At 42.2% G+C, this 27,345-nt stretch overlaps 1 protein-coding gene across 1 annotated transcript in view; it reads left to right on the forward strand.

Annotated features, from left to right (window-relative positions):
- The window catches only part of MAD1L1 (mitotic arrest deficient 1 like 1), a gene marked incomplete at its 5' end in the record, with an annotated part of 375,295 nt that overhangs the window by 178,618 nt on the left and 169,332 nt on the right, over window positions 1-27,345 (forward strand). The window contains one exon of the mRNA XM_082006803.1: window positions 8,584-8,640. Coding sequence (XP_081862929.1) covers window positions 8,584-8,640 — 57 coding nt within the window. The remainder of the gene's footprint in view (window positions 1-8,583; window positions 8,641-27,345) is intronic.

A 27,345-nucleotide genomic window follows, 5' to 3' on the forward strand; every position in this document is an offset into this window, starting at 1 on the left:
GACAGCTTCTGCCTGGGAGATTACATGAACAGTGTTGATGGAGTACATTTTGAGAAGTTCAGAATCTTTCTCCAAGTTTCACATTTTATTGCAGTTGTGAAGGTCACCTTTGCTTTGAGGATCAGGGAGATTAGGTTACCTCCACCTCTGAACGTGGAGGTGCTACACTTAATATGGTGCTTAATCCTTTTACTGCCCAAGTGATGTGGCCCATCAGCTGCGTTTTGTGTCAATAGTGGCACCTTGTGCTCAGAGATTACCTTTGGTCAAAGATATTTGGATGGTTTTACAGAGTGAATATTATCTTTACATTAGAGAGGCAGGAGAAAAAAGGAGTTTCAGAGAGTTTAGCACTTTGCCCTGGGTCTCTCAGCAGTTGTTAGAGTGGGAAGAAAAGCCAGGTCTCTGCTGCAGAACTATGCAGCTTATTTTAAGCTGGGTCAAGTGACTTGCTAGGAATAAGGCTGTGGGCAATTTCTGCTTGAAATCCTATCCTCCTGCTATCACTTGTTCCGTGGTGACTTTGTTTGCACCCCTTTCTCATGGCATAACCAGCGAGAATTTGGGGTGATTTCATTGTAATAAGTTTACTGTTGAGAATTCTTGACATTACTAAGTGACTGTGTCTCTTAAAACAGAAGAAGAGAGATTGATCTGTCCTTCAGACTTAAGAGCAAGAGAAAGGTTTGGTTCTTATCTCTTTGTCCAGTAAATCTTGATAGTGTGTTGACAGGAGCCCATATCTTGCAGATGTTTTCCCTGTATCTTCACTAATTATAACTACGACTTCAGCAATTTTTCAATTTGCAGTATTATTTTTTTGTTTAGCACCTAAGAGCCTTTGCTTTATTAATCCTTCATTTTGGTAACCAGCTGCTTTTTGTCTCTCACTTGGGGGCGGCATTTCCCTGCTGCACATCAAATCCAGTAGAAATCTGGTTCTCCAAGAAGTAGCAGCTCTTGCTTTTTTGATGAAAAACACCCTTCACTACTCTGCACAGAGCAGTAGCCTTCAGGCCCTGGGTGCTGCGGTTTGCTGTGATGCCCAGGAGCACGAGTCCCTGGAGATGTGGGACATCTTGCTTACAGGCAGTCTAGTTTCCTTTGTTTCTTGTCCTGGCTTGGGGTAAAATTAAGAAGGACTAAATTACATGGAAAACCAGATAAGCTGTGGCTTGAGACACATGTTTTTCATTGAGCTGTAAGCCTATCCACATAATGATGTCAGTAAGTGATGATCTCTGTTTTGCTTATTGCAGCTTTTCTGCAAGTCAAAGTGAGTGTCGCTTCACTGTATATAAATTTCTGAAACACATTCAAAAGTTGTTGGGGAATTTTACCCTTCACCTTTGCATCAGACCGAGCCCCCTGCCACCTCCAATCCAGCTCCTGTAAGATAACATGGTGTTTTTGATGCTTTTGAGACAACACCAGAGTTTATTTGTAGCTGTTATTTCCCACTTTATCAAGGATATGCATTTGATTTTATAACAAGAACTTTCTTGACAACAGCAAAATTGAATCTGTAAAGCAGCAAAGAAATTATTTATCAGTGTCTGATAGTAAACTGTCTTACTGATTGTGATCTCAACTGATGCAATTTTGTGAAAGATCAGTAATTTCACCTACAAAGCATGAAAGTATTTTAAATTAGAAATGACCATTTAGCCCAGTGTAATTTTGTAGTGCACTTCAGAGATGCGAAAACAATACTGTACTACCACCAATCTGCAGTAATGGTGTGCTAATGGGTTGAAGGTGGAAGATATTGGCTAGCATAGTCTAAAAGGATATATAACTTTTAATGCATGCATTTGCCTGTTTATACTTTACTGTTGAAAGCTGAATCCCATGGGTGAGATTTCAGATTGAACACTAATGACAATTTCATTTCAGTTCTTACAACATTTTAATATGCAGGTTCACAGTATGCAAATAAACTGAAGTCTAACTACAAGTGGCTGATGAGTTACTTCTGTCTCAGTCTTTGCCACCCCCATAAATAAACTGTCTGTGGCTTTTGTGAAATCAAAGTTTTCCTCCTGTTTTCACTATACGCCGGTATCCTATAAAAATATCTTTGTATGTGAGATAATTCACAGAATCACAGAATCACAGAATCACTAGGTTGGAAAGGACCTTCAAGATCATCAAGTCCAACCATTAATCCAGAACCACCATGTCCCCTAAACCATGTCCTGAAGCGCCACATCCACACGTTTTTTGAACACTTCCAGGGATGGCGACTCCACCACCTCCCTGGGCAGCCTGTTCCAATGCCTGACCACCCTCTCAGTGAAGAAATTTTTCCTAATATCCAATCTAAACCGCCCCTGGCGCAACTTGAGGCCATTTCCTCTTGTCCTATCACTAGTTACTTGGGAGAAGAGACCAACACCCTCATCGCCACAACCCCCTTTCAGGTAGTTGTAGAGAGCGATAAGGTCTCCCCCCAGCCTCCTCTTCTCCAGACTAAACAACCCCAGTTCCCTCAGCCGCTCCTCATAAGACTTGTGCTCCAGCCCCCTCACCAGCTTCGTTGCCCTTCTCTGGACACGAATTGGTGGTGACAACCTTCTCTTCAAAGTGTTCTCATGATAATCCTCTACTGTTCCATGTAAGTCATCAGCATGGTGCACACAGCTATATGTTTTTAAATTTATGATTGAATTGTAAGTGTTACAATCGGTGCTTTCCTTATCAGAATTGTCCTGGGAGTGCAGCCATGTCTTGGGGTTTCCTTCTGTGTTTCATCTGCAGCTTTAACACACTGTATTTTCCTTGTGTCTCCTGAATCTGAGAGCAAGAGGCAATGTTGTGCTTTTTTTCTCCTTCTTCCCCAGTTTATGGCATCAGGTAAGATATGCTGGCTTAGACTGTGTTGTAGGTCACATCGCGCTTTAGCCGCACACAAAGGCCATCTATCTTGAGCCAAGGGGCTTCAGCTTACGTCTTCTTTTGTAAGCGATTAGGTAAGTTAAGTTACTGTGAAATTACCCAGCAAATGGGAGGCAGCCAGCACAAGGAAACAGAAGTGATTTGGCATGTTAGAACATACAAGATTCCGTATTTCTGTGATTGGAAGACGATATAGCCGTGTAAATTTAAATTGTGTGTTAACTTTCTCAAAGAGGAAAGGCAAGACTTTATCTTAGAAGTTAATTAATTTGAAATAGCAATTAATTAACATTATACCTAAATTTGCCAATCATCACACTTGAATTTGCATACAACTGTTGCATATAAAATACTGCTAAGGGTATCTTGGGCTTCGGCATGCTGTAAAAATGCCACATTTTGCAGCTGTGCTACAGCTCTGCCAGGCTGAACCTCCTCCTCTTCCCCTCCCACGCGGTGGTGCTGCCCTTCCAACAAGTGGCTGTCCTTCTGGGGACCCGCAGCTGGGATTTATGGCTGTGAAAGCACAACCCTGGAAGAGGCAGCTATGTGTATTCCCAGGTATTTCACCCTGGTGAGGAAGAATAAAAATTACTCTCTTTAATTTGAGGTAGTGAATGTGCTGCTTGTTTCTCTTCCTTGTAAGGTACCGACGTATTAATGTGACTGTTAAGATAATCATGTTTTTTGATGAAAGCATAAGAATAAAATGATGTTTCCAAATGAAGGTTGTTTTGATTTATTCCCAGTGTGCAGCACACATAATTTTGTTTCCGTAACTCTTTGAAGCAAGCTTTAATTTTATGGCTTTGGCTATTGCTGCTACTATGCTGTGCTGTACCTATGAGCTATTTAATGTGCAACATTGAGGAGTAAATTAATGCAGGTCCACAAAGAAAGCACTTCGATTTGCTAATTGCTTGTAGAGCGGAGGGTATTGTTGTGTAGAGAAAGACTGTTCATTAGAGATTGAGTAGCTAATTTTTTCCTACAAGTTAGTCTCACATTTGAGCTGCTTGCCTATCGGTCAGGGCAGTCGGCTCACGTTCAGCCCCAAGAGAAGAGTGTGGGGCTGTTGATGCAGTTAGTGTTAACACCGGCATTGTAACCACCAAATTGCTTTAGTTTCATTCATTAAACTCTCCCCGACCAACCTCCTCTAACATTGTCAGTGAAGGCTGACTTTTGGAAGGTATAGAAGACAAATTATTGATGCAGGAAAGCAAGCTAAACAATTCAGAAATGTCTCCTTAGGAGCTGAATCAGTTCCTCTCCTTGGAAACAATTCCTGCTCCTTTTTCAGCCCTGAGCAGCTGTATCCTGGCGAAGCTGGAGCACAGGTTATCTTTCCTTTCGTGCCGTTTCTTTTGAGGATGACAGTAGCATTGACAGTAGATTAGACTGTGTTGTCATGTAAGATGAATGTTTTGAATTGACAGCCTTTTTTTTTTGAGGCTTACGGTAATTGACTGAATACTTGAGAGGATATTTTTTTCCTGCTTTGCTACTTGATTTTCTTCTACCTGGTTGTGCTGCCTTCAGTGGGAAAACTGGACTTTACATGTATTTGTATATCTTATTCTTAATATCTGTTTATCAAATTTCTTAATACTTGAGCTCAGTGATCTGTGGGAAGTTAACATGTGTATTAAGTAATGAGAATGTCCTCGGAGCTTTAAGGTGACTTCTATGCATAGTTTGGAAATTCAACAGGCAAGTCTTTCCTACTGAGAGATTCCTGAGATACCAAGGTGAACATGTTCAATCAAAAAGCTCATAAAACAGAGTTGAGCTATGTAGAGGTAGGACATTGCTTTTCCCAGTGTGAAACTGAGGTGGGACTGGCAAACTGCTCCAGCATCTGCTGCAGATAACCCTCCTATGACTTGGTGCAGGGATCAAGGACTCTTGCCCACCATCTCCTTCCTAACCACCCTAAATGGTTCAGGTTCATTACTCATGCTTTTCTTGGCTGCAAATGTCCAGAGATGACTGAACCGAGAAACCTAACAGTTCATTCCTAAAAAGGTAAATTCTAAGTAACGACACTGTTTCTTTCAGTTTTTTCCCAGTAAATGCCTGAAGCGGGGCTGGATGCAGGGGCTCAGCACGCTGTCGGGCACTGTTCCAGGGCCTGTCGCCACTCCTTCCTTCCGTGGCTGTGGTGGTTGGCAGCTCCTCCAAAGCACTCTGATTAAGTGAGATGTGGGGATAAGTTCAGAGCCTAATTTCTTCTTCATAATTAAAAATATGTGCAACTGTCATGCTGCTGGTGATTAGGTTGTATTTTCTTGTGGCCTAGAAGGACTATGGCAGTGAATCACTTTGCAAGCAGCTGTCCTCCAACAGCTGAGCTAGGTTCAATATTTGATTTAAGCTAATAAAAAGTCTGGGGTAGGGCTAATGTTTACAAACTGGATGTGATAAAGCATTCAGATCATCTGTTTCGCAGCCAGGCGAGAGCAGGCACGGGGGACCCCACCGAAAGTTTGGGCTTTGTCTTGTGCTTTTGCGCCTGCCTACATACGTGGGCACGAGCTGAGAGTGGGTGGTCAGGAGGGTCCCAGCTCTGGTCTGCAAGAGTATCGGACAGGATCAGCTGTGCTGGAAAAGCCTCCTTGTTTCCAGCTGTATCATTATAATGGCTCTGAATGCATTAACTATGTCCCTTTTGCTCTCCTATGAGAGTTGTAGTCAAACCGTGTGTTTAAAAATCTTTTAATCTTCATAAATCATTTCTTCCAGCAATCTAGTTAAGTTTAGTTGCTGTTCTCTGAATTCCCACTAGTTAGCTACTCTTTTCCTTTGAGATGAGCTGCCTAGAAATAAATGCAATGAAGAAAACCTACTTTGTGATTTAATTCTTATCTGATTGCTTCTCCAAATCGTATTGATCTGCTGTTATCACACTGCTGTTTTGGACTTGCTGTCCAGGTTTGCCTCTAGGTCTCTTTTGGCATAGCAGCTTTGAGAGGTTTCTATTTGGTTATTTTTCCCCAAGCCATATTATATATAAGGTAAATAATGGAATATTTCCTGCTTGTATTTCTGATTTCACCCATCCCTTTGCATTATTTGTCTTCTGTCTACAAGTTTTTGCAGCCTCTTCCTGAAGTAAAATATGTCAGGGTCTTTTCTATCCTTTTTTTCCCTGAATTTTATCAATGTCTTGTACTTTCAAATGCTCTTATACCATCTAGTGAAACAAGTTCCTAGGGTGCTGTTGTCTTGATACTATAGAGGAAAATATTTCCACTGTGAAGATGACCAAAGCTTGGCACAGATTGCTCAGTGGAGCAACCTCCTCAGAGATTCTCAGAACCCAGCTGACCAAGACCCTTGAGCACCCTGATGTAGCTGACCCTGCTCTGAGCAGGCAATGGAACTGGCCTCTTGCAATCTGAATTACTCTGTGGTTCTATAGAAGTCTGTACTAGCAGGAGGCTGAACAGAGAAATGACCCACAAATTCAGGAGTGGTAGCTACTGTAAGCAAATATGTAACTCTTAATGGCTCTTTACAGATGATTTAGAATAGCCAAGAATTTCTCTTCTAAAGGTCATATACGTCTTCATATAGATGAAGGCTATTAAATATACAGAAAAGGGGGGTATCAAAAATATCATGTCTTGGGGAGTTTTGCAAAGACTATGCTAGCATCTCTCATAAATAACGTCTAAGGGGGATGTTTTCTAATTCTTCTCCATGTGACACTTTTCTGGCTCTGATGTAATTTTACCTTATTCAGTAGTAGTGGGGAAAAAAGTCTTTCCCAGATGTCTGCAAATTTATAGTTTCCTGATGTTTCAGCATCAAACTTGGTGATAATTTCATTTTTTTCTTCTCATTTGCTTCTGTATGCACTCCATGTTTGGTTGGGACTGGCATGTCCCACGGTGTTTAATGAACGTGTTTTATTTCCCTGTGCCAGGTCCCAGGCTTGTATTAAAATCCTTTTCATCTTATTAAGAGTGTTTGTTCCTTAAATAATGTCACATCATCCCAGGCCCCGCACAGCAAGAATCTGTAGCTTTTTCAGTTTCCACTGAGCTCTGGGGCCAGGGAAGTCTTGAACTGTTTGGTTGGTTGTTTGGAAAATTGAACTTCTGCTGTGCTGAACCCTAAGACTGTAATTTTTTTGTTTGCTTGCATTTCAGTGCAGTTAGCCTTCAAAGCTTAATGTTTTCCTTTTCATCATAATAAATTGCTTGCTATTTGTCTCTCGTTTGGATGTAGTACTCAAAAGACCCATTTCATGTGTGACGAGAGATTGTTAGAGGGACTCCAGAGGGTCTTAATGAATATCTGCTTGAAATTATGTGAAATGGTTTGTAGGAAAGTTTTTTTAGTTCTTGTCTTGTTCGTTTACATTGTTTAAATTATCCTCTCTCTCATCATTTATGACTATTTTTTGGGCTTTCTGCTAACCAGAGAAAGGTTGATTGCAGGCTAGCAAAGTGATGTGAAATAAAAGATGTGGGAATAATACTCAAGTAGTGTATGTGGCTTCTCTTACCTCTGAAATACCCATTTCATTTAAAATCCTTTTTCATAAACAAAACTCTGTGAAAGCTTCTCCTGAGTCAGATTCCCATTTCTCCCCAGATTATACAGGGATAACAAGATATTTCCGCTCTGGTTTGAGAGTCTTTAAATTTCAAATGTCCTCTTAAGAAAAAGAAACTTGTATTGAGACCTTTTCTCACAGAAATTTGGTAGGGTTATGTTCCAAAGAGGACTTGCTCTGTATTCAACCACAACATTTTTGAAGGCTTCCAAAACCAACCCTATACTCCAGAACTTCATCAGAGCATTTGCCTGAAGTTTTCTTCACACAGAAACACACCTTTCAGGGGCTGTGCAACAAGCCTCTTCTTTCTCTAAAGTTAAGCTTGGCAGAATTGGGTTTTAGACCACTCTTCATGCAACTTCCAAAGAACTGGAGAGGAGGCAGAGTTCTCTGACTGGGCCTCAGAGGGATGGAACAGCTCTCCTATGAGGACAGGCTGAGAGAGTTGGGGTTGTTCAGCATGGAGGAGAGAAGGCTTCAGGGAGACCTTATTGCAGCCTGCCAGGACTTAAAAGGGGCTTATAAGAAAGATGCGGACAGACTTTTTAGCAGAGCCTGTTGTGTTAGGACAAGGGGTAATGGTTTTAAACTAAAATAGGGCAAGTTTAGACTAGATAAAAGGAAGAAATGTTTCACAATGAGGGTGGTGCAGCCCTCGCCCAGGTTGCCCAGAGAGGTGGTAGATGCCCCATCCCTGGAAACATTCCAGATCAGGTTGGACGGGGCTCTAAGCAATCTGGTCTAGTTGAAGATGTTCCTGCTCACTGCAGTGGGGTTGGACTAGATGGCCTTTAATCGTCCCTTCCAACCCAAAGGTTCTATGATTCCATGACCATGGGATTGAAATTTGGGTTAGCTAATCCAGTGGAGCTCTTCTCTCCAAGAAACCTCTTCTTCCTTGCCTAGGTAGGCTGCAGGGCTCTTTAGGATAGGATTGTCTCACGGAATGGGATGCTGATAGGACATAACAAGACCCAATGCTTATAATTCCTTTTCAATGCTGTCAAAATCATCTTGCCCTTGGTAGCTTTTTTGGTTGAGAGAGAGGAATGTAATCTTATTAAACCTGAAAATTTATGTCCTAGACTTAATTTTCTGGTTTTTTTGTCTTGAAGGCTCAGCTGTCTCAAGTTCTGGAAGAAGTGGGAAATCTTAAGCAAAGAGCAGAGATGGTAAGTGTTCATCTTTTGGGGTTTTTTTAATTGTTTTACGGAGCAGTAACATCTGCAAAGCTTAGTTCATCTAAACAGTGGATCAGTTCCACATATTCAGAAATGAATAGCAAATAAGCATTGTAGAAGTTTGTATTGCTACTGCCAGTTTTGGCACTCTGTCTCTGTACTCACCTGGAACAAGCGTTGGAGGAGATCTAGTGGTCTTTCTTCCTTTTTTGGGCAACTTGTTTTCTCTTTGTTAGCAGTTCTAGATCAGAAGCAAGCATTTAATTTCATACTGAATTAACTCCTTTCTTTGGGGGCCTTTGATTCAGTCTCAAGTGTGCAAAGGACAAGCAGATGAGATGCAGCAGAATTACCACAGACTAGTTTTTTATAATATCTGTTAATTTTCTGCTGGGTTTATCTGTTTTATTGGCAGTTCCCTAAAGGACTGAAAATAATAGAGGCCACAAAACCAGGCAGTAGGGAGGTTTATGTGCAGTTTCATGAGTATTGTATACGATTCTTCATACTCAGAAATAAATGAGGTGTCGGCACCAGGCTGTTTCATGAACCAATGTTTTTGCTATTGGGCAAGTTGTGGGATTCCTGCAAGTTTTTCTAGTCACAAGAAAAACTTGAGCAGTATCCAAGATGTAGACACTCATTCTGTAGATGTGTTTTACATTAGATTAATTTTATTACTAATGAAAAGATGGGTGTGCATCACTGGCTAGTAAGTAGGTGCTAAACAGACCTCTGCTCTAAATCAAATCATAAACTACAGTGCTAACACTAGTCTTTTTAGACTTCTGTGTAATGGCACTCGAGCACTGGAGGGAAGAACTGGCCTGCCCCTGCTGTGCTGTCAATAGGCTTCCATATATCTTTTTTGTTTGGAGGTTTTTTTGTTTGTTTGTTTTTTTGTTGTTGGTTTTTTGTTTGGTTGGTTGTTTTTTTTAGTTTGTTCTCCTTGCTTTTTCAACATCAGATTTTCTATACTAAGAGTGTTAATTGATTCTGATTCTGGGGTGATCTTACATTGTGCAAATGTTTTTGTATGCTCAGCCACTTTCTGTGGTGATGCAGGTCAAAACTGGTATTTCCTAAGAAAACTGAATTAATCCTATTTACCATCTGATCTCATTACATGCTGCCTTTTTATGTTTTTAAATTCTATACAGTCAATTTTGCATTGTGCTCACTGGATGTATCAGAGGATAAATTTGCTGTTATGTTTTAAATGTTTTGATGTGTGATTTTTTTAAACATTTAAAAGTGTTTGGCTCGTTAAACCTGGGTTTTGAGTTATTTGTTTGCCTTCAAAAGTTTGTCGTATTAAACAGACTATCAGAGTTGGAGAAACTGGAACTTCCAACCTTAAAGCATTAATTGGTGTTATGCATCATCCATCAGCAGAGGATAAAGCAGCAGTCAGTGTTCAGTGCCTATTCCCAAGGGTTACTCAGTGGAAAACTGCAGGTCTTGTGATCTTCCAGTCCAGCTTACATGAATCTCACATGAATAGGCTGTATTCTGCAGTGCTTTAGATGATGGATTGCAGATTTTGAGGTGTGGGCTTTACTCAGCATTTTGAATTTTGTTCAAAATTGCTTCAAACAGAGGAAGAAAGACTATTTTTCCTCTGTTTGAAGAGAAACGTGACAATATAGTTCCTTCTTTTCACTGGTGGTAGATGGTTCTCCTCCATCCCCAAGTGAAATCTCCCTGGTAAGGAAAGATGTGAAACTTCCTGTCTTCTACAATGTTGGGGACAGACCTCTGCCACCCCTTTTGGTGAGACTCTTTCATGAGCTGCCTGCCCAGGGGCTTCCAGCACTTGTACCCTCAGCCTCAGTCTTCTCCCTGCCATCCAACAAAATCTTCTTTATGTGTTTTCTTTTTTTTTCCCCTCCTCTCCAGATCAGTGTCTCACCTGGCTGGCCTTATTTTCAGACTCCTTCAAAGCTGACGCTTCAGCAGTTGTTTGCTGATTTGGATTCCTGGCATCTTGCCTTCCTTTTCATCCCTCTTCCCCCTTTTTCACCCGTGATCCACTGCTTGTTAGTTTGATGTTAAGCCTCTGTGGTTGGAGGATGCAGAAGGACTCGTCCTGCTCCCGGTGCTGACAGACATGGATATTGCTTTTCATCAGCCATTCTGCAAACAGACTTAGGGCCCTAAGTGAAATGGAATAAACACCTGTCAGGTGCTATCATACAGCCTGATGGGTCTTTGGGCTGCTTCTGGGATAAACCTCTGTAGAGGTGACATCTCTGCTGCCACCCTGAAGAGTGCTAATGGCTTTGCCACCCTCCCCAGAGCACTGGAAATGAAGTGCTCTGAGGCTAGTGAAACTAGCTGATTAGGTCTCACTGATGACTTTGTTGGGGTTTGTTGTATGCAATGGGGAGCATCTTAGATGCCCTGGTAGATAATTAGCTCTTTACATGGCAGTATTTGAAAGTAAAATACTTGTAGGATAAATCTGATAGGATCGTGGCCTCAATAAGACAGTATCTGTGTCCTTGGGAGGAGAGGACCCTAGCTGAGGGAATTGTGTCCATGGGGACATCAGGAGACGAAGGGTGGTCTGTGCTGTGGGGGATACTGTGCTAGGCTGGGGCACAAGGTCTTGCTAGAGTAACGTGGGATGGACTTGCTGTACTAACTTCCCTTGAGTACTCCAGCACGATTTCATTGCTCGTCAGCTAGCGAGTTTACTATGGGAAGAAAAAAAAAAAAGAAAAATTCAAACATCTTCAGCTAATTGCAGTTGACAAGACAAAGGCAGTTTGACTTTCCGGTATTAATTAGCAAACCCATACTAATTAGCTTGTATAAGCACAATTCATGCTTCTTTCCCTAAATGCAATTAATATTGCAACTGAAGACGTCTCTGGGCTGTGCCACTGTATCATTAACATACTTTGCCCTAATTAGACACGGCCAGTAGTGGCTGGAGAAATGAGTTTGTGATTACAACCATAAAAAATCCTCTAATATTTTATATCCTTCAGGGGACTTGAACCTAGAATTTATTTTCTGATTTAAGAAAAATTGCCCTTATTGTTGTGCTGTGTAATTGTAACAACGAAACTTTGATTTTTCTCTCCCTCTAACCCTTCGATATTTATTTTTCTTTATGCACAGTTTCAGTATGTCCCTGTTGTAAGGGAACAGTGTCTGCCTAGTCTTCTGAGAGGTGGTACATGACAGTCACCAGCCTGATAGGGCTCAGATGACTTAGTTGTCCCACAGATCAGTGTGTTTTGTTTCTTTTACTTGCTGAAAGAATGTTTTTTGTGGTGAAGTTTTTTGGGTGCCTAAGCATGCTACTTTACTGCAATTTTGTTTATGTATGTGCACTTTTCTGACAATTTTGTCATCACTGGAAGTTTTCTTTGTCGAGGCTACTGTTCCAATATCTTTATCTCCAGGATATGCCAGGAGATAGCTCGCAGAGTTCACACATATTGCTCCCTGTTTCATGGTCCCAGGATCTTGCTTCTTATGGTACGTTAGCTTAATGCTCTGTTGGCATAGAGCTGAGAGCTAGCTTCACTCGTAACAAAATATTGTTCGTGGAAAATGCTTTCTTGGTTGTTATGTTATTTTTCTTTCTCTCCCTGAAGAATGGGAGCAGAAGATGTGTTAGTTTTTCTAATTTTCATTTGCCTTTTTCATCTCCCTTTATAGACGGGAGGAAATTGTTTGGCTCAAGCTTGCCATCCAAGCAACAGCTGTGATCCCTGATCTTACACTTTCTTTCAGTCTGGTTCTGTAGCAGGGGACATTCATGTCAAGACTTTTTTTCTCCATCATTAATCCCTGAGGGAAGTCAGCTTGGTATTAAAAAAGTATCACCTGTATTTTCATTGCCCTGAGGTGCTTTGGGTATCTTTTAGCCTTCATCTTCAAAAGACAGCTTGACCCATGTGGGCTCTGAAATCTATAGACTGCTCATTGGAACAAATTATATTTCACCCTCCAGCAGGTTAAAAAAGGATGGATATAAGAATCAGAAGAATTGCTTAGCAGGGTGGGAGGTAAAGGAGGTACAGAAGATTTGAAGTCCAAGAATGTAGTCATCACAGAATGAATGGCATAAATTGAGTGTCCTTACAGAAGAAATAAAGACATCTTAAAATTAAAATAGTGAATGCCCCTTGCCTTGAGTAAAAGTGTTTGTTAACCCTCTGCAAAGAACAGGAGACCTTTGTTTAAGGGAAGTAGGTCAGGAATAGTTAAGGAGACAAATCATGTGTTCAGTCTGATGAAACCATAATGTTCAGGATTAACTTAAATGTCAGTGACTAGCTGCACTGATAGTTATCAAGAGAACTAATGAAGACAGAAAGGAGGATACATGAAAGAAATCAACTCAGAGAGCACTGTGCGTGATGTAGTTGGGAACTGGCTGTTAACTGCAAGGCAACATGGAAAAATCGCAAAGGGTTTGGGAAAATCACAATAGGCATCAGTACATAAACAACAAGAGACCCACACAGTTCACAGAACACTTGCATTATTACTGAAGGACTTTACTTTCAGGTGGCTACCTCAGACCTTCAGACTTTTAAGAACTATAACTTTTGATACTTAAGAGAAATACTTGGCAAGAATAAAAATTCTGTTACATTTTACTTTACAGGTGATAGCAATGGTAATGTGAAAGAAGTGAACTTCAGCATAGAAAGACCTGCCCTGGATAACTTGCCTATATAGCTAATTTAATTCTTGTTTAAGAGTTATTAAACATAAAGCAAGAAATACAATGGACATGGCACAAGAACAAAAGTGGTGTTCATTAGCGGAAATGTAAATTTGCTGTGTTATCTACAATGGCATGGCAATTAAATGTGGGATTAGAGTACTGAACCACAGTTGTTACAAAAAAAGTGAAGCTTTGCCAGAACATACATAGAACCAACAGGTTGGGAAGGGAAAGGAGATGACCGACTGGTGCAGGAAGTCTCCATCTATCAAGGTGTATTTCATCATTTCTGAACTGATACAGCAAGACGACAGCAAATCTCCTTACCATTTGACAGATTTTATCCTAACACCTTATGTGAGACTAGCAAATCCAAGACAGATGTGTAGCGTGGCACTCAGCTGAGCAGCAGCATGAACACAGCAATAGTTGTAGTAAGGCAATTTTAGGGAAATAACCAGTTCTCAAATCAGATTGGAAAAACATGAATCTGCTTATAAAGAGACAGCAAAAAAAGCTGATCCAGAATGAAATGATATAGTAACAGAAGACTGGAAGAGGACTGTTTGATGATAAAGTCCAGTCCCTTGGTAACTAAGGCAATTGCAGCATATACCTTAGAACATAAATTTATCAAGCTTGTCTTGAAACTGCTTAGGTTGTTTGTCCCATTACTGTAATTGAAAGACTGCTCTGATAGCTGAAGTCTTCCCAATTCCAACTGAAAATATATGTGCAGTTAATATCCATTTTTTTTCTTGTGCTAATGTTCTCCTTAAAATACAGTGACTGTTCTTCCTCCCTTATATTTATGCTGTGACATATTTATAGAGAACAATTGTTCTCTCCCAGTATTTCATTTGTCTAGGTTAAACAAATGAAGCTCTTGCAGTCTTCTCTTAAAACAGGCTCTTCAGTCTCCTCATGAATCCTACAGCTTTCTTTAAATCTCTTCCCATTTTTCTGTGTCTCCTTTGAAGATGAGTAACCAGAAGGATCACATCACTCCAGGTGATGTTCCAGCAGTAGCTTGTACAGAAGTATCTTCTACAAGAGCATCTAGTACAGACAGGTACCTCTCTGTCCTGGATATAGTTCAACTCAGAATCACATTGCCTATCCTGTGATCAGTTAATCCACCCAGCTCTTTGTCCTCCTCTGTGGTTTCTGACTGATGATTCAGTTTGTAGGAGAGGTTCTAGCTGCTGTGGGACTTGCATTATTACATTTCAATTCTGCTGCTGTTCCTTCAGTTTTCAGCTAGCTTCTGTCTGATCTATTTATGCTCCTCTATGATTAAGCCTTTGTGCTAGCTTTGCGCTATCAGTAATTGTTTTTGTGCATTTATATTTTTTTGACCCAAGATCTTCAGTGAATTTTGTTTGTTTTAAATATGTTTTAATGATCAATGTCTGAGACATCTTTTTCTCTATCAGGTAGTTTTATTTCAAACAAGTTGCTTGTTTGTTCTGTATATACTTCGTGGTGTTTATGTTATTATTCACTTTATCATGTGGACCTGTTAATTTAGAAAGGTGATTTGTTGGAGCGAAGGGGCTTGAGTGTGCAGGAATCATCAATGCCCTGTTTTGACTTTTCTCCCAGTGTTTTTACTGTAGAGCTTTGGCTCTCCAGGTAGAGTAAACCCTGGAACAGAGGGATGGGGAGAACACAGAGTTACTTTTCTCTTCTCCTTTTCCTAGCTGAGAGCTTGCTCTCACTGCTTGTTGTAAACAAGTACATTAAAATTAGTCCTTGCTGTTCCTCATGGTGTAGGAATATAGTGAGCTCTGAGGAACAGAGACAGGATTGATTTTCTTTTCTTTTTTTTTTCCTCCTCTTAGCATAGGGAATGATGAATGGCCTCAGTTGGTTGTGTTGCATCTGCTGCATGTTCCGTCTTGGAAAATTCATGTTCAACACACAAAACTGTGGCAGCATCTATTGCATGTGACTACGGGCAAAGTAGGGAGTGTGGCCTCAAGTTGCGCCAGGGGAGGTTTAGATTGGATATTAGGAAAAATTTCTTCACTGAGAGAGTGGTCAGGCATTGGAACAGGCTGCCCAGGGAGGTGGTGGAGTCGCCATCTCTGGAAGTGTTCAAAAAACGTGTGGATGTGGCGCTTCAGGACATGGTTTAGGGGACATGGTGGTTCTGGATTAATGGTTGGACTTGATGATCTTGAAGGTCCTTTCCAACCTAGTGATTCTGTGAGTGGGGTGGAAGGAAGCTTTGGGATCTTGGTAGATGAGTGCTGACAAACTGTAGACTGGAGAGGTGATCAGTACATTACACTTCTGCATGTTAATATCTGAATGCTATTTTAATTAGGTTAGAAGAAGAGACTTAGTGAGTCAATTCTTGTGGTTTATCTCTGTTTTAAAAATCTAGCCAGGCACATGGGATCAAATAGTACATTCCCTTCAAATTAAAAAGAAATAAACGGTCTGTTTAAAAGCCCCATTACACAAATGAACCTGCTGTTGGATCCATTAACGTGAAAGTTTTATGGAACTCTTCAGCACCGTTTGGTTTCCACAGGACTGTTTTCATTTTCTCATTGAAGACAATAACAGCTGACATGGGGTTAGGACTTTCACGAGGAAGAAAGGTAGCTGCTGAAAGCGGAGAGCTGCCTTACTGCTGCTCCTCCCTTTGGGCTCCCCATGGGACAGGTGCTGCTGGATTGTGGGGAAAATAATCTGACCCGAAACTGAGCAGCAATTCCAGCTCAGATGGGATGTATGGACAATGATCTAATTCTCAGCCCATCATTTGGAGAGGCCTCCATGCTACAGGTGTACCTGTAAAACCTGAGCAGTACTGACAAATGCTATGGGTGGCTTTCTGGTAAAAAGGGTGATAGTGAGCGCTCTGCTTTTCAACTTGGAAATAGGCTGAGACTTGATAATGCGCTCTCACCTTTGCATTGCAGGATTACAACTGGGGGAAAAGAACTGGGAGAAAGAAAAACGTAGGGCTTTTTTCCGTTCAGTTATTGAGCAGAGGAGAAAGGTGGCTTGTTTTCCTGTGCAGAGGACACTGCAGTGCTGTGGTTAGAGCGGTCCTGTTGACCGTGTTGCTGCTGTTACTGTACAATCTGAGTTATACTGAGTTATATGATAAAATAAAGTGAGTGGGACAGGGATATTATCAGAGGCCCTTATTACAGTAGCCACAGCCTTGAGGTACAAAAGGCATCATTAATATGCATGCAAGTATTGTGCGTTTCCAGGCTACATCCACTCTCACAGAGCCTGCAAGAAGTTTATGGGCTACCTCAGACTATCATGGTTCAGTTTAGTTGAACTAAAATTTCTGGAGGGTGCAGGGGCACTCTCCTATGTTCAGCACTTTGAGAGGTAGGGGAAAATCAGGTGAAAGATCCTGGATGCCGCTAGGGTTCAGTAGTTTCTGCCCCTTTTTCTGCCTTGTCTAAAAGGCAGCTTGGAGAAGCTGTAGAAGGAACATGTGCTTCCAGTGCATGTCCAGAGAGGGAAAGGAAGACTTGGTCTGTTGAACAGTCATGTTAGGATGGGACAAAGTATTCATTAGCCTCCGACTTGCTTGTGACAAGGGTGGAGACCGGTTTCCTCCTGCTTTCACAGTCTTGGGAGGTTGTACCTGTGTCAAAACAAGAGCATTCTGAGAGATCGGATCTGAGAAATGCAATTCTGTAGGCACAGTTTATCCTGAGCATGAGGGAGGATGAAAAGATCACTAGCTATGGGATCTAGGGGGGCATTGGGGGCATGTTCAGTGGACATGCCTGCAGATCAAAGGTTGCTGGAAACTTTTCTTCTTGTCCAGGGATATCTTTGTGTGTACAAAAAAGGAGAGAAAGGCTTGAAAACATGAAGTTTCAAGACTGTCTTAGTCCTTACACTGACAGCCTAATCAGCTTGCTACATTATTTGTTTTGCTTTCGATCTTTTTGTGTCTCAGTGCCCTTAGATTTAGAGCTTGTTCCCAGAGTTTTTTGCCTTTGGCTGTTAGATGCTGGGGGTAGGTAACGGTGGTGGCAGGCTGGGGTCTCCCTGAGCTTCTCTATCAGGGCAGCAGAGTCCAGCAGGAGCTGTAAAACCTAATTTATCCACAGAGACAAGATGATCATAGAGCAGAATTTTTCCTATGACCTCTTGGTAAATAATGAATGGCAGTGCCTTGCCTCTTTGGAATCGCTTAATTGAGGCTGACAACTCTTTGTTGTATTACAGGATCTAGCTTGTCAGGAGAATTTTAACTTATTTATGAATATTTCATTAACCTCTAAAGACTGGCTGTATAAAATGAGCTCCTGCCAGCCGCTGTCCTGTTGATGCTATATTCAGTGCTAATGTCATCCACCGCACATCTATTACACCTTCCCGCCCTTCCAAGCTGGACCTCGCAGCTTATTGTTGGTGGCAGCGAGAACATGTCCACCAAAGGTTAAAATGCCAGGTTTCTATTTTGGCACCACAACTGAACATACAGTATTTGAGAGGGAATTGCTTTTTGCTTTTTGTTCTGCGATTGCTTGCTGGCAGCTGAAGGGGACCATGGGCATAATCCCAAGAGGCTAAAATGGGCAGAGCAGTCTTGGCAGGGCCCTGTAACCTTTGCTTTTTGGCACCAGCAGAGAGATTTCCCACTTCTTATGCATTAAAAGCCCACTCCTTGTTGTCACAGGAGGGCCTCAGGATGGGTGATTTAGATAGAAAACCTCAAATCTGTTCTGAGCCTGTTCTTTGGGGAGCAAGACTCCGTCAAGCATCTGCCACTTCTTTGAAGGCAGCTGGGAGGCTCTATCAGGAGAGCTGCTGCTTTCCTGTAGCTGGATCCCCTGCCCCTTCCTCATATTTCCCATCTCTGGGAGTTCAGAAAGCACCTTGAGCATGAAGCTCTGCTGGCCCCTGCTCACCCTCCCTCTCTGCTGAGTCGTGTCAGAAAAGAGTGCTCCCAGCTGTAGCGAATGGCAGAAATGGGCTGGCGATGCAGCGGGCGCAAGAGAGCTGTTCTTAAAAGCATATTGAAGTACAGGCTGTGGGTTGTTCCGTGTGAGTCAGAGCGAGAGGATTAAGTTCAATTTTCAAGCCTAGCACTCAGTGAAGGCTCCTTTGCTCTCTTACAGTATTAAGCAGAGATTGATTCCACTGTATTTATGTTAGGAGATGAAGGAACAAAAATGGATGTTAAATTCCTCTTTCCTTTCCCCTTTGATCTTCTTCCTAGGTGGTCAGTGAAATGCATAGGTTCTTCTCTGGCTGTTTATTATGTGATGATTTTTCAGCAAGAAAACTGATGGGGGTGTGAGAGGTGGGATTACAAGCTACTGTTTAATGAGGATTTGTTGACTGAGTGCTCTAGAAACTCCTCGAGGGTATATTTTCGGAAACAAACTGTATTCAAACTTTGTATGGTGGAGGTACGACATCTTTGCAGATTTATTTGTTGCTTTGCTTCTGAATTACAGCTGCTGGAAGACTTGCCTCTAGCAAAAGTGCCTACTCCTGTGTGAAAGAAGTGACCTGCACGATGCTCTTCTTGGGAGCAGACAACTCCATTGTGCCAGTGCTGCAGCCGCACTGGATGAGGTTGCAGCACATTCAGTCCGACACCTTGACAGGTTCCCTAAAGAGACTGTTACTCTGTGTTTTGGTGTTCTAACCAGGAGTAATGGGTAGGAGGTGTCAGCCATTTAAGGCTAATTATTTCAGAGTTTCCTTGTCTCGGTGGACACCAGCTGTTTTGCTCTCCCTGGTGGGAGGAGCTTTCAGTAGTAATTAAAGGAAACAGTCATCTACATGCTGGTGAAAGTGGTGGAGCGAGGCTGATAACAGCAGAGGGGCTCTGAGCTGAATGAACATGGAAATTAGGTGATCATTCTTCAGAATGAGCTGTTAGAGCAAAGGGAGATTTTTTGAATGTGGAGCTGTCAAGGATTTTTGCCGCCATGCGGTGGTGGTGAGGGCTCATAGCGGTGCCTGGCAGTGGGGACTGGACAGGGCTGCAGCAAGGTGCAGACGAAGAGATTCCTCGTCTGCTCCTTCCTCTGGAAGTGAGAGTTTAAATATGTAATAACACTTTAATAAACTTGTAGGTTTAAATTAACATCTCTGGTTCCCATTCTTGGTGGGTCTCCTGCACAGGATATTTGCTCCTCTTCCCCATAACCTTCCAGTTTTATTCATCTCGAGTTCTGAGCCAGCGTCCATCCTGCTGAACTGTCCAGTAGTGCTTATTTCCAAACTGCCACGTCTTGCACCCATCCCAGAGTACCGGAAAGAAATAAATACAGCATAAAGTGGGGAACAAAGCTTCTTCTTGAGAAGACAAAACTGTCAAAACCATCCTAAGTTGGTACCCACACGATGACTGGTGTTGCACATTACTTGCTGTTGACAAGGGGTCTGTGCTGGTAGAGAGGGCAGTTGCCTTCAGACGTGCTGTAGAGCATCGGTCCTTCAGATAGAAGGACAGGCTCCTTCCAGAGCCTGTGTGTGGTTTTGTATATAGCGCTTGTGGGTAAAAAGGGCCCCAGGCATTGCAGTGAATGGGCCAGCGGGAGCAATCAGGATGTCCAAAGCTGCAGGGTTTTGCACACCCTTCTGCACCCCCAGTTTAGATACCAAGTCTTGGTCCTTAGTGCCTTGCTGCAGGGTGACAGTATCAATATCCTGTTCAAGTAACAGCCCTATTTGCGGTAGATTAAAAAGCAAGAGAGAAAATAAATATTTTCCTGATTTTTTTTCTCTTAAGTATTCCAGACAGGAGTATTTGAAATGAATCATCTGAATACGGGTTAAGCACTTCCAATTAGACATTATTGCTCATCAACAATAATCTGCTGTTGCGTGGAGCACCTGCGGGTGCGGGGCTCTGGGGTTCTGCCGGGGCAGGGTGCGGAGAGGAGTGAAGGGAGGTAGGTGAGTGGGGAGGGTCGGCATCTGGCCACGTTGGGGTGTGAGAAGAGACTTAAAGCAGGGGCACAGACTGAGTCCTGGGGCAAAGGTGCATAGTAGGTGTTTGGGGAACAAGGTGGGGTGTGAGCATCTGAGCTTGTTGGATGGGCTGTGTAGGAGGAGGCTGGGGGAGTGTGATGTGATGATGCTTCCTTCACATGCTTGCAGCTGGGCATGCAGCTCAGGCTCGTGGTTGATGCTGCTCATATGGGAGCATGGTAATTTTGGGACCCCTGTGGCACTGGCCTTATTTTGCAGAACAGAAACTGTTTCCTGTAATACCCTATATCATTGTGATTGCATATGGAAATCTTAGGATAACTAGTTTAAATAGGGTGTCTGTGCATTTGTCCTCCTCAGCTGCCAGCAGCAGAGCTGTGTTCCTTTGCAGCAGGGCTGAATTTGGCCCACTGGGCTTGCCTTGGGTTTCACCAAGTTGCGCTGGTACAGCACAATGTAGAAGGGAGGTGTTTGAAGAAAAGCTGTGGGCTGCCTGCAGATTGGGAATCAGAGGGGAGAGAGGTGAGAGCTCGTTAAGGCTCCCTTGGGGTAGATGAATTAGTTAATGACTGTGCTGTGCTTTGAAAATGCAAATGCTGTGTCAGAGCTAAGTCTGATTATAATAATCAATCTTCATTTTGAGAGGGTGCTGGAGATGGGGGTGTGGGGGGAGAGGAATGAAACTGTGGCTGAATTTTTAGATCACAGATCTGAGTTTCTCCATTGTCATTAAGGAAACCTGATGTCGCCCAACAGGTCAGCAGAATGAGGGAGAGGCAGAAGGTGAATTTCGAAGGAATGATCCTCACAAGCACCGGTGGCTTCTTGACAGGCTGAAGTTAATTTTGTAATTTTGTTCCTTACGATTGTCCTGCCTGGAAAGGGAGGGGTTGGCGTCTGCTCCTGTGTGTGAGCTACCCCTGCTAATAGGAAAGATAGAAACTGCCTCATAAGCAAGGATCCTCCAGGGATGGGAGAGAGAGGAGGGTGGCTGCTGCAGACGTCCAGCGGTGACAGCTCCTTCTCCCTTGGCGCTTTATTCGTTTGTAGCAAGCGTTCCTAGTAATTACGCCTCTTAATTTAGGAGAGCGAGTGGGAGAAAGGAATATAAATTTGTGTATTAACTTTAGAGATTGGAAATAGGGCAAGCGAACCTTCTCTCTGGGAGATTATATTTGGAAATGAAATAGAATGACATTCAGTATAAACTTGAAAAATTGCTCTCTTTTTACTGCAACAGGAGGAGAAAAGCCACAATCCAGACTGTACTGGAGAGAAGCAGAAGTCAGCATATGTCCATTTCCCAGTTTGTGTGTATCTACAATAATAGATATGCATGAGTACATTTTCAGGAAACTGTTTGCTGGAAGGTTGCTTCTAGCCCTGTCTTCTCAGTGATAAAAGCACACCAAGTTTGTTACAGATTGGGTAACCCATAGTGACTGGCAACTGAGATCCAGCTAGCTTTTGTCTTTAAAGAGGGAGAAAAAAATATTTTCTTTGCTTCAGCCAAGTGGGAAACAGGTAGTTCTTTATACTTTTTATTGAGTATGTGATTTTCTTTGGCCTTATTGCTTTTGTTTCACAATAGCATCAAGGATTAATTTCCCCAAGAAAACATACCATTTAATCCTGGACTGCTTAGCCTGTTTCTAAAAAAGTAATATTTTGTTTTGCACGTATTGTCCTATTTCTTTGAAGAAGAGTGAAGTTCACTAAGAGATCTGGTGAGGTTTATTTCTCCCCATGTGTGCTTCTCTGCAGATGCTTTAGAGGAGCAAACCTTCAGTGGGTTGGGCGTAAGGAAGAGGTGATACTGCTTTTGTTGAGCAGAATGATCTATGGAGGTGCTCAGCATGATGTCTTGCTACTTTGTGGCATGGCTGGATGCCCAAATTAAACTCACTGTTGTTCATGTATGTTTGATTTTTATCCTGACACCAGATTTGTAAGCTTGTACAAACAGGAGGTCACCAAGTTTGCCATACTGCTCTGTCGGAATAGGGGTAAATAAGATCCTTAGTCACTGTAACATCCTTTGGAGAGAAGCGCAGGTAGCATCGGTAGCATAACTGGTGTATCAAGCTCTTGGGGAACAGTAGTTTGCCTTTTTTCAAACCTCAGCGTATGGGTCATACTCAGGGTCCCATTTCTCTGCCTATTTTAGTGTACACGCTTCCTTTCCAAGTCTGCTTGGTTTTCATACATTTAAATATTTATGTATTTAAATAGCTTCTTGAATTGTGTTGAGACTTGTAGTCAAACAGAACCTCTCAATTCACCTTTCCATGCTGGCTCCATGCAATTCAGTTCCTATTTGTCTCTGCCTTTTAAAATCAGCTCTTTTGCTGAGGAAGGCCTTTCTAAGGATGTTGCATCAGCCCATTGTTAAATAAACCTTTAGACATTTATAATGGATTCAGCATTTCCTGCTTTTTACAGTTCCAAGAATGCTGAATGACGTGCAGACACACTTCATCAGGATAAGATTGCTGTATCAGCCCCTCACTAAAATTCACTCATTATTCAAATAATAACAGTATGTCTCCAGCATGTGTTCTGTGAAATACGTGTACATGATGTGGGCGAATAAACCAGCCCCTTTTTCAACATGCAAATCCTGACTTTAGCAGAGAGTTGAAATACTTCAGATTTTGAGAATTTTACTACCCAAAATGAGGCACATGAAGAGAGATTTGGTCATTACATTGGGCAGCATGTTAAAATTCTCAGAAGTTCGTAAAGTGGCTTTCAAGGGGGACTGATTTGATTTAGCTGTTTAAGTCCCATGATAAAAGGCTCGTTTTGAAGATGAGGTATGGACAGTAGGTCAGTAGGATGCTTTGGAAAGGCTTGTCTCCATGAACACTGAAGCCCACTGGAATCAAGTAGGAGAAGCAGCAGGTCTGTGGCATTGCGGAGACTTGGAGTACTTGTTTTGGAGGGGACAAAGAAATGGCAAATGCCAGAAATATACCAAGAAAATCAGCTCTCTGAAGTGAAGTTTCGTTCTTCTAGCTATCAGGAGATGAATTTATAATTTTATGTTTCTTCTCTCATGTCATATATCTTTAAATAATTCCTATGGAAGAGAGAACCAGCAAGGAACACATTTCTTTCACTGCTGTGGGTGTTTGCTATGTCATTAACACTTGGAGGAGAACCACCATCTTGAAATCCTGTCCAGGCAGGTTTAAAAGTAAGGCTGAAAGAAGAACGATATTTCATTTAATTAAACACTAGACAAAAATCCATCCATGTTCTTCTTTCCTCTCCTTCTCAGTTTGTAAATAATGGGGACAGTATTTATTTTGGAAAAAGTATTTGCATTTCACCTTTTGGGGTACGTGTGTATTTGTGTAAGTGGACATTCTAAAATTATTCTATACACTGGATGTGTCTTGATCACTTTCTGTTGAGAGCAATAAAGCTGGACTGAAATTCATGCTTATGAAGTGAAGGAGAGTAGAAAAGGTTCCGAATAAATGGGATCATTTTAGGTTGAGAGCAAGAGGCTCCAGAATACTCAGAGAAGCGAACATCACATAGTCAAAATGTTAAGTACCTGTTTATGTCTTTTATTCATAAGTTGTGGGCTCTGACATTACTCATTATTCTGCCTTTTCTAGTGTCACAAAAACCTTGGGTAACAGCTTGGTTTCTTTTCGGGTTGCTAATGTGTTCTGTACAGTGAGGATGTCACTGGGGGTCTGATCCTGGGCAGTATTAACCCTGAAGCTCTTGCAGGAGTTGTAGGTACTTAGTCCTTCTCGTGCATTTTTCAGGATAAGAGATGCAGTGCTGTATTTTGGGACAGTGTTCTCTCTCTGCTCTCGATACTAGTTGAAAAAGCCAGATCAACATAAAAGGGAGCTAAAGGATCCAAGCCTGACCTAGATCATTTGATACTGAATGGGGGATACAGCAATGATCTGTAATCTGAGCAGCCCTTTTCCCCTCTCTGCTAGGTAATGGCTTCTACTAGTTTAATGTATTCAAAGTAATAAAGTTTAACTCAGCCAGTTACATAAAATTATTGATAAAAATTGGAAGAGTTTAGACGGGAATATTGAGTTAGTCCAAAAAGCAGAAAATGCCTGCTGAAAGTGGCATCTCGTGAACACGAAAGACTAGGATTGAGGAAAAGAGATGCGATGGGAATTAGGCAGAGAAAACAGCAAGAGGAGATTGGCTTTTCCTCTCCTTATCCTTTCTTGAGGCCATTCTTTGCCACTGGTACTGAGAAGACAAGGGGACAGGAAGGCACAAACTCTGCCACCGCAGTGAGTCATTTCATGTTTATCACCCAGTCCCCGGAGCTGTCCTGAGAGGTTCTGTCAAAGGGAATGGTCTCGGTGACCTCCCCACCTCTTAGGCTTGCACAAAGTACTGAAAATTATCTAGAACATGGCTTTGTATTTCTCCTGTTCCTGCCTTCCTGATGTTTATTTTCCTCATTCAGTTCTGCTGCTTTTCTTTCTTTTTTTCACTGCTTTCTGTCTTGACTGCATCATGTGCAGAACGGCAGCGAGTGTCCAGCTGGAGGAGCGGGTAGTGGCAATGTCTGACGCAGCGTTACGCTGGTACGAGTGTGCCAGGTCTAACCACAGGCTGGTGAGTTCACGTTCTGCTTGGATTGTCCAGCAGGCGAAACTGCAAGTAAGAGGAAGGTTTTATCAGTGGATTCCTGATTTTTTTGCTCTTTTTTGCTGTTCTCTTCACTCTTGTTTCGTGAAGACCTATTTGCCTGCACTGTATGGCCTTCAGAATAGCAGAGTTGGATCCCTACGATAAGCCACTCCATCTTATCTCAGCTAACTTTCTTGTTGCCCTGGAAAAGACACAAATAACATTTTTAATATATTCTGTGAGATTGGCAGGCAGGGATGAAACCCTAACAATTAAAGGAAACAAGCAGCATATTTTGAATAAAATATTTAATACCTTAATTGTTTTACTTTCTTTTTTTCATAAATGGTTAGTGAGGTTTTAATGACAGTAATTTGCTGTCGCACAAAGTTGTGAACTTGAAACTCTCCAATAGTCTTAATCCTAGTTCTGGGAAGCAGGTCCATGTCAACATTTAACAGCTTGAGCCAGTTTCATCTGTAAAGATATCACCTTGCTCTCTTCTCCCTTCTCACCTCAGGCACATCAGATTTTCAGTCCAGGTAGTTTTGGCAGTTGAAAATTGGGAGGACACAGAAATGACATAAAATGCCCTTACAGTCCCTGTGCCCTTCCCTCCTCATTCTCCTTCAACAGCGTATTCTTAGAAACCCAGCAGAATCTCATCATGCTGCTACTGAGCGTACCTGGCACTAATTTGTCACTGCTGTATATCAGGCGAGACCTGTGCTGATGCTTTCCATGGCAGCATTCACTTGAGCATGTGTGCATTCACTCTTCCATCATCTTTTCCCATTACACACTCAATTTTTTCCTCTCTATGCAGCCAACACAAGAGACCCCAGATCACAACAACAGATTACTCGCCCACCCGCTCCGTCCTCCCTTCTCCCCTGAGAAGGTGGCCGTGATTTATCTGCTCATGTCTGTGAGCAGGTGGCAGTTGGACTCAAGGCTGAGCCCGCTTACCCTGTGATAAATAGCATATTTACCAGCCCTTCCATCTTCAAATGCTGTCCACACACGGTCCAGAAAGCAGCACAAAACTCTTAAATAGCAAACACATCCAGGCTTCGGCAGACATGGGAAATGGGAGATATAATGAGTGCTTTCCTGTTACGAGTAGGTTGGAATTGAAGCCTGCTTCTCATCCCGGTACCTTTTATTCACATTCCTGGAATTATCTGGTGCGCTTGCTTTATCCCCAGCCATCTGTGATGGGCTGAGCTGGGAGAGATAAGCTCAGTAATCAGAAAATTGAGGGAAGCATTTCTGGCTCTGATAATCTTATCAGGCAGCTAATATGCATTAACATTTGTACAGCCTGATGATGCAGGTGGGCCTTTGCCTATTTTTTCTTCCTGGATGCCTTTTGACAGGCAAGGGGAAATTTGGCTAAAACCTCTTTTTTACCCTCTCTCTTCTGCTCTGTCCCTGTAGTATCAGAAAGGGGAGAGAGAATAATCCAACCATCCCTTTTCTGCCCTTTCCTGCTAACAGTGCTGCCATGCTCACTCTGTCTTTTCTGGTAAGCCTGGAAGGGTTACAGAAATTTCAGTTCTGGCTGAGCAATATGACTGCACATGTCAATATGCCCCTCTTCCTTGTAAAATTGGGGAGTTTCTGCCAGCTTGCTGTCTTTGCAGGAAGTTTGCCGTTGCAGTGGGATTTTGCTCTACGAGTCTAATCAGTGATGTTGAAGGCAATGGTGTATTAATGGGTTGTTTCCCTGGTGCTGAGCACTGAGCTCTCTGTGGTCATAAGTTTTGCATCTATAATTAGGGCTGGATTGCTTATTGTTTTCCTCCTGAGTGAAAAATACAGTTTCTGTCAACAGATTTATTAGGGGAATTAGTCGCCAGGTGCTAAAAGACAGATGATAAAAGGAAATCCAAAATCTGACGGATGAGTGTGAAGGAGGTCTAAGCTGGGAGATGGCGCTGGAGCAGAAGTTTGAGTATCCTCTAGGTAGTTTGTCTCTGCTTACACTTCATAGTAAATCATCTTCTGAGGGGTTTAGAAACAACTAACATACGTTGTTTATCAATCTGTGCGTTGTCTCTGTAGCTGAATTAGGGATACAGATTCCCATAAGTCAGGGAGCCTGGGAATGATAGAGTCTGGGTAAGAAGTTCTCATGTCTCTAGAGTTTTGAGGTACTTTCTGGTGAGTTTCTTCCCAAGCAAGGCCAGAGCCAGAAAGTATTCTTAATTGTTTGTTCCACCAGACCTACCTGAGCAGCTTGAGTTAGAAGTGTATATTGGAAAGTGCTGGAAATATTCCCCAGACTTTTGGATTCAATATATGTGTCTGAGAGTTGACCTAGACAAGACAGTATGAACCTGTGGTTCATTTCTTCTGGGGAGGAATTGAAGCTAAATGAGGTTGAACTGTCAATACTGAATCTCAGGTACCTATGAGCTCCTAAT

This window comes from Phaethon aethereus (assembly GCF_964289735.1).
Source record: "Phaethon aethereus genome assembly, chromosome: 15".
Taxonomy (NCBI): Eukaryota; Metazoa; Chordata; class Aves; order Phaethontiformes; family Phaethontidae; genus Phaethon; species Phaethon aethereus.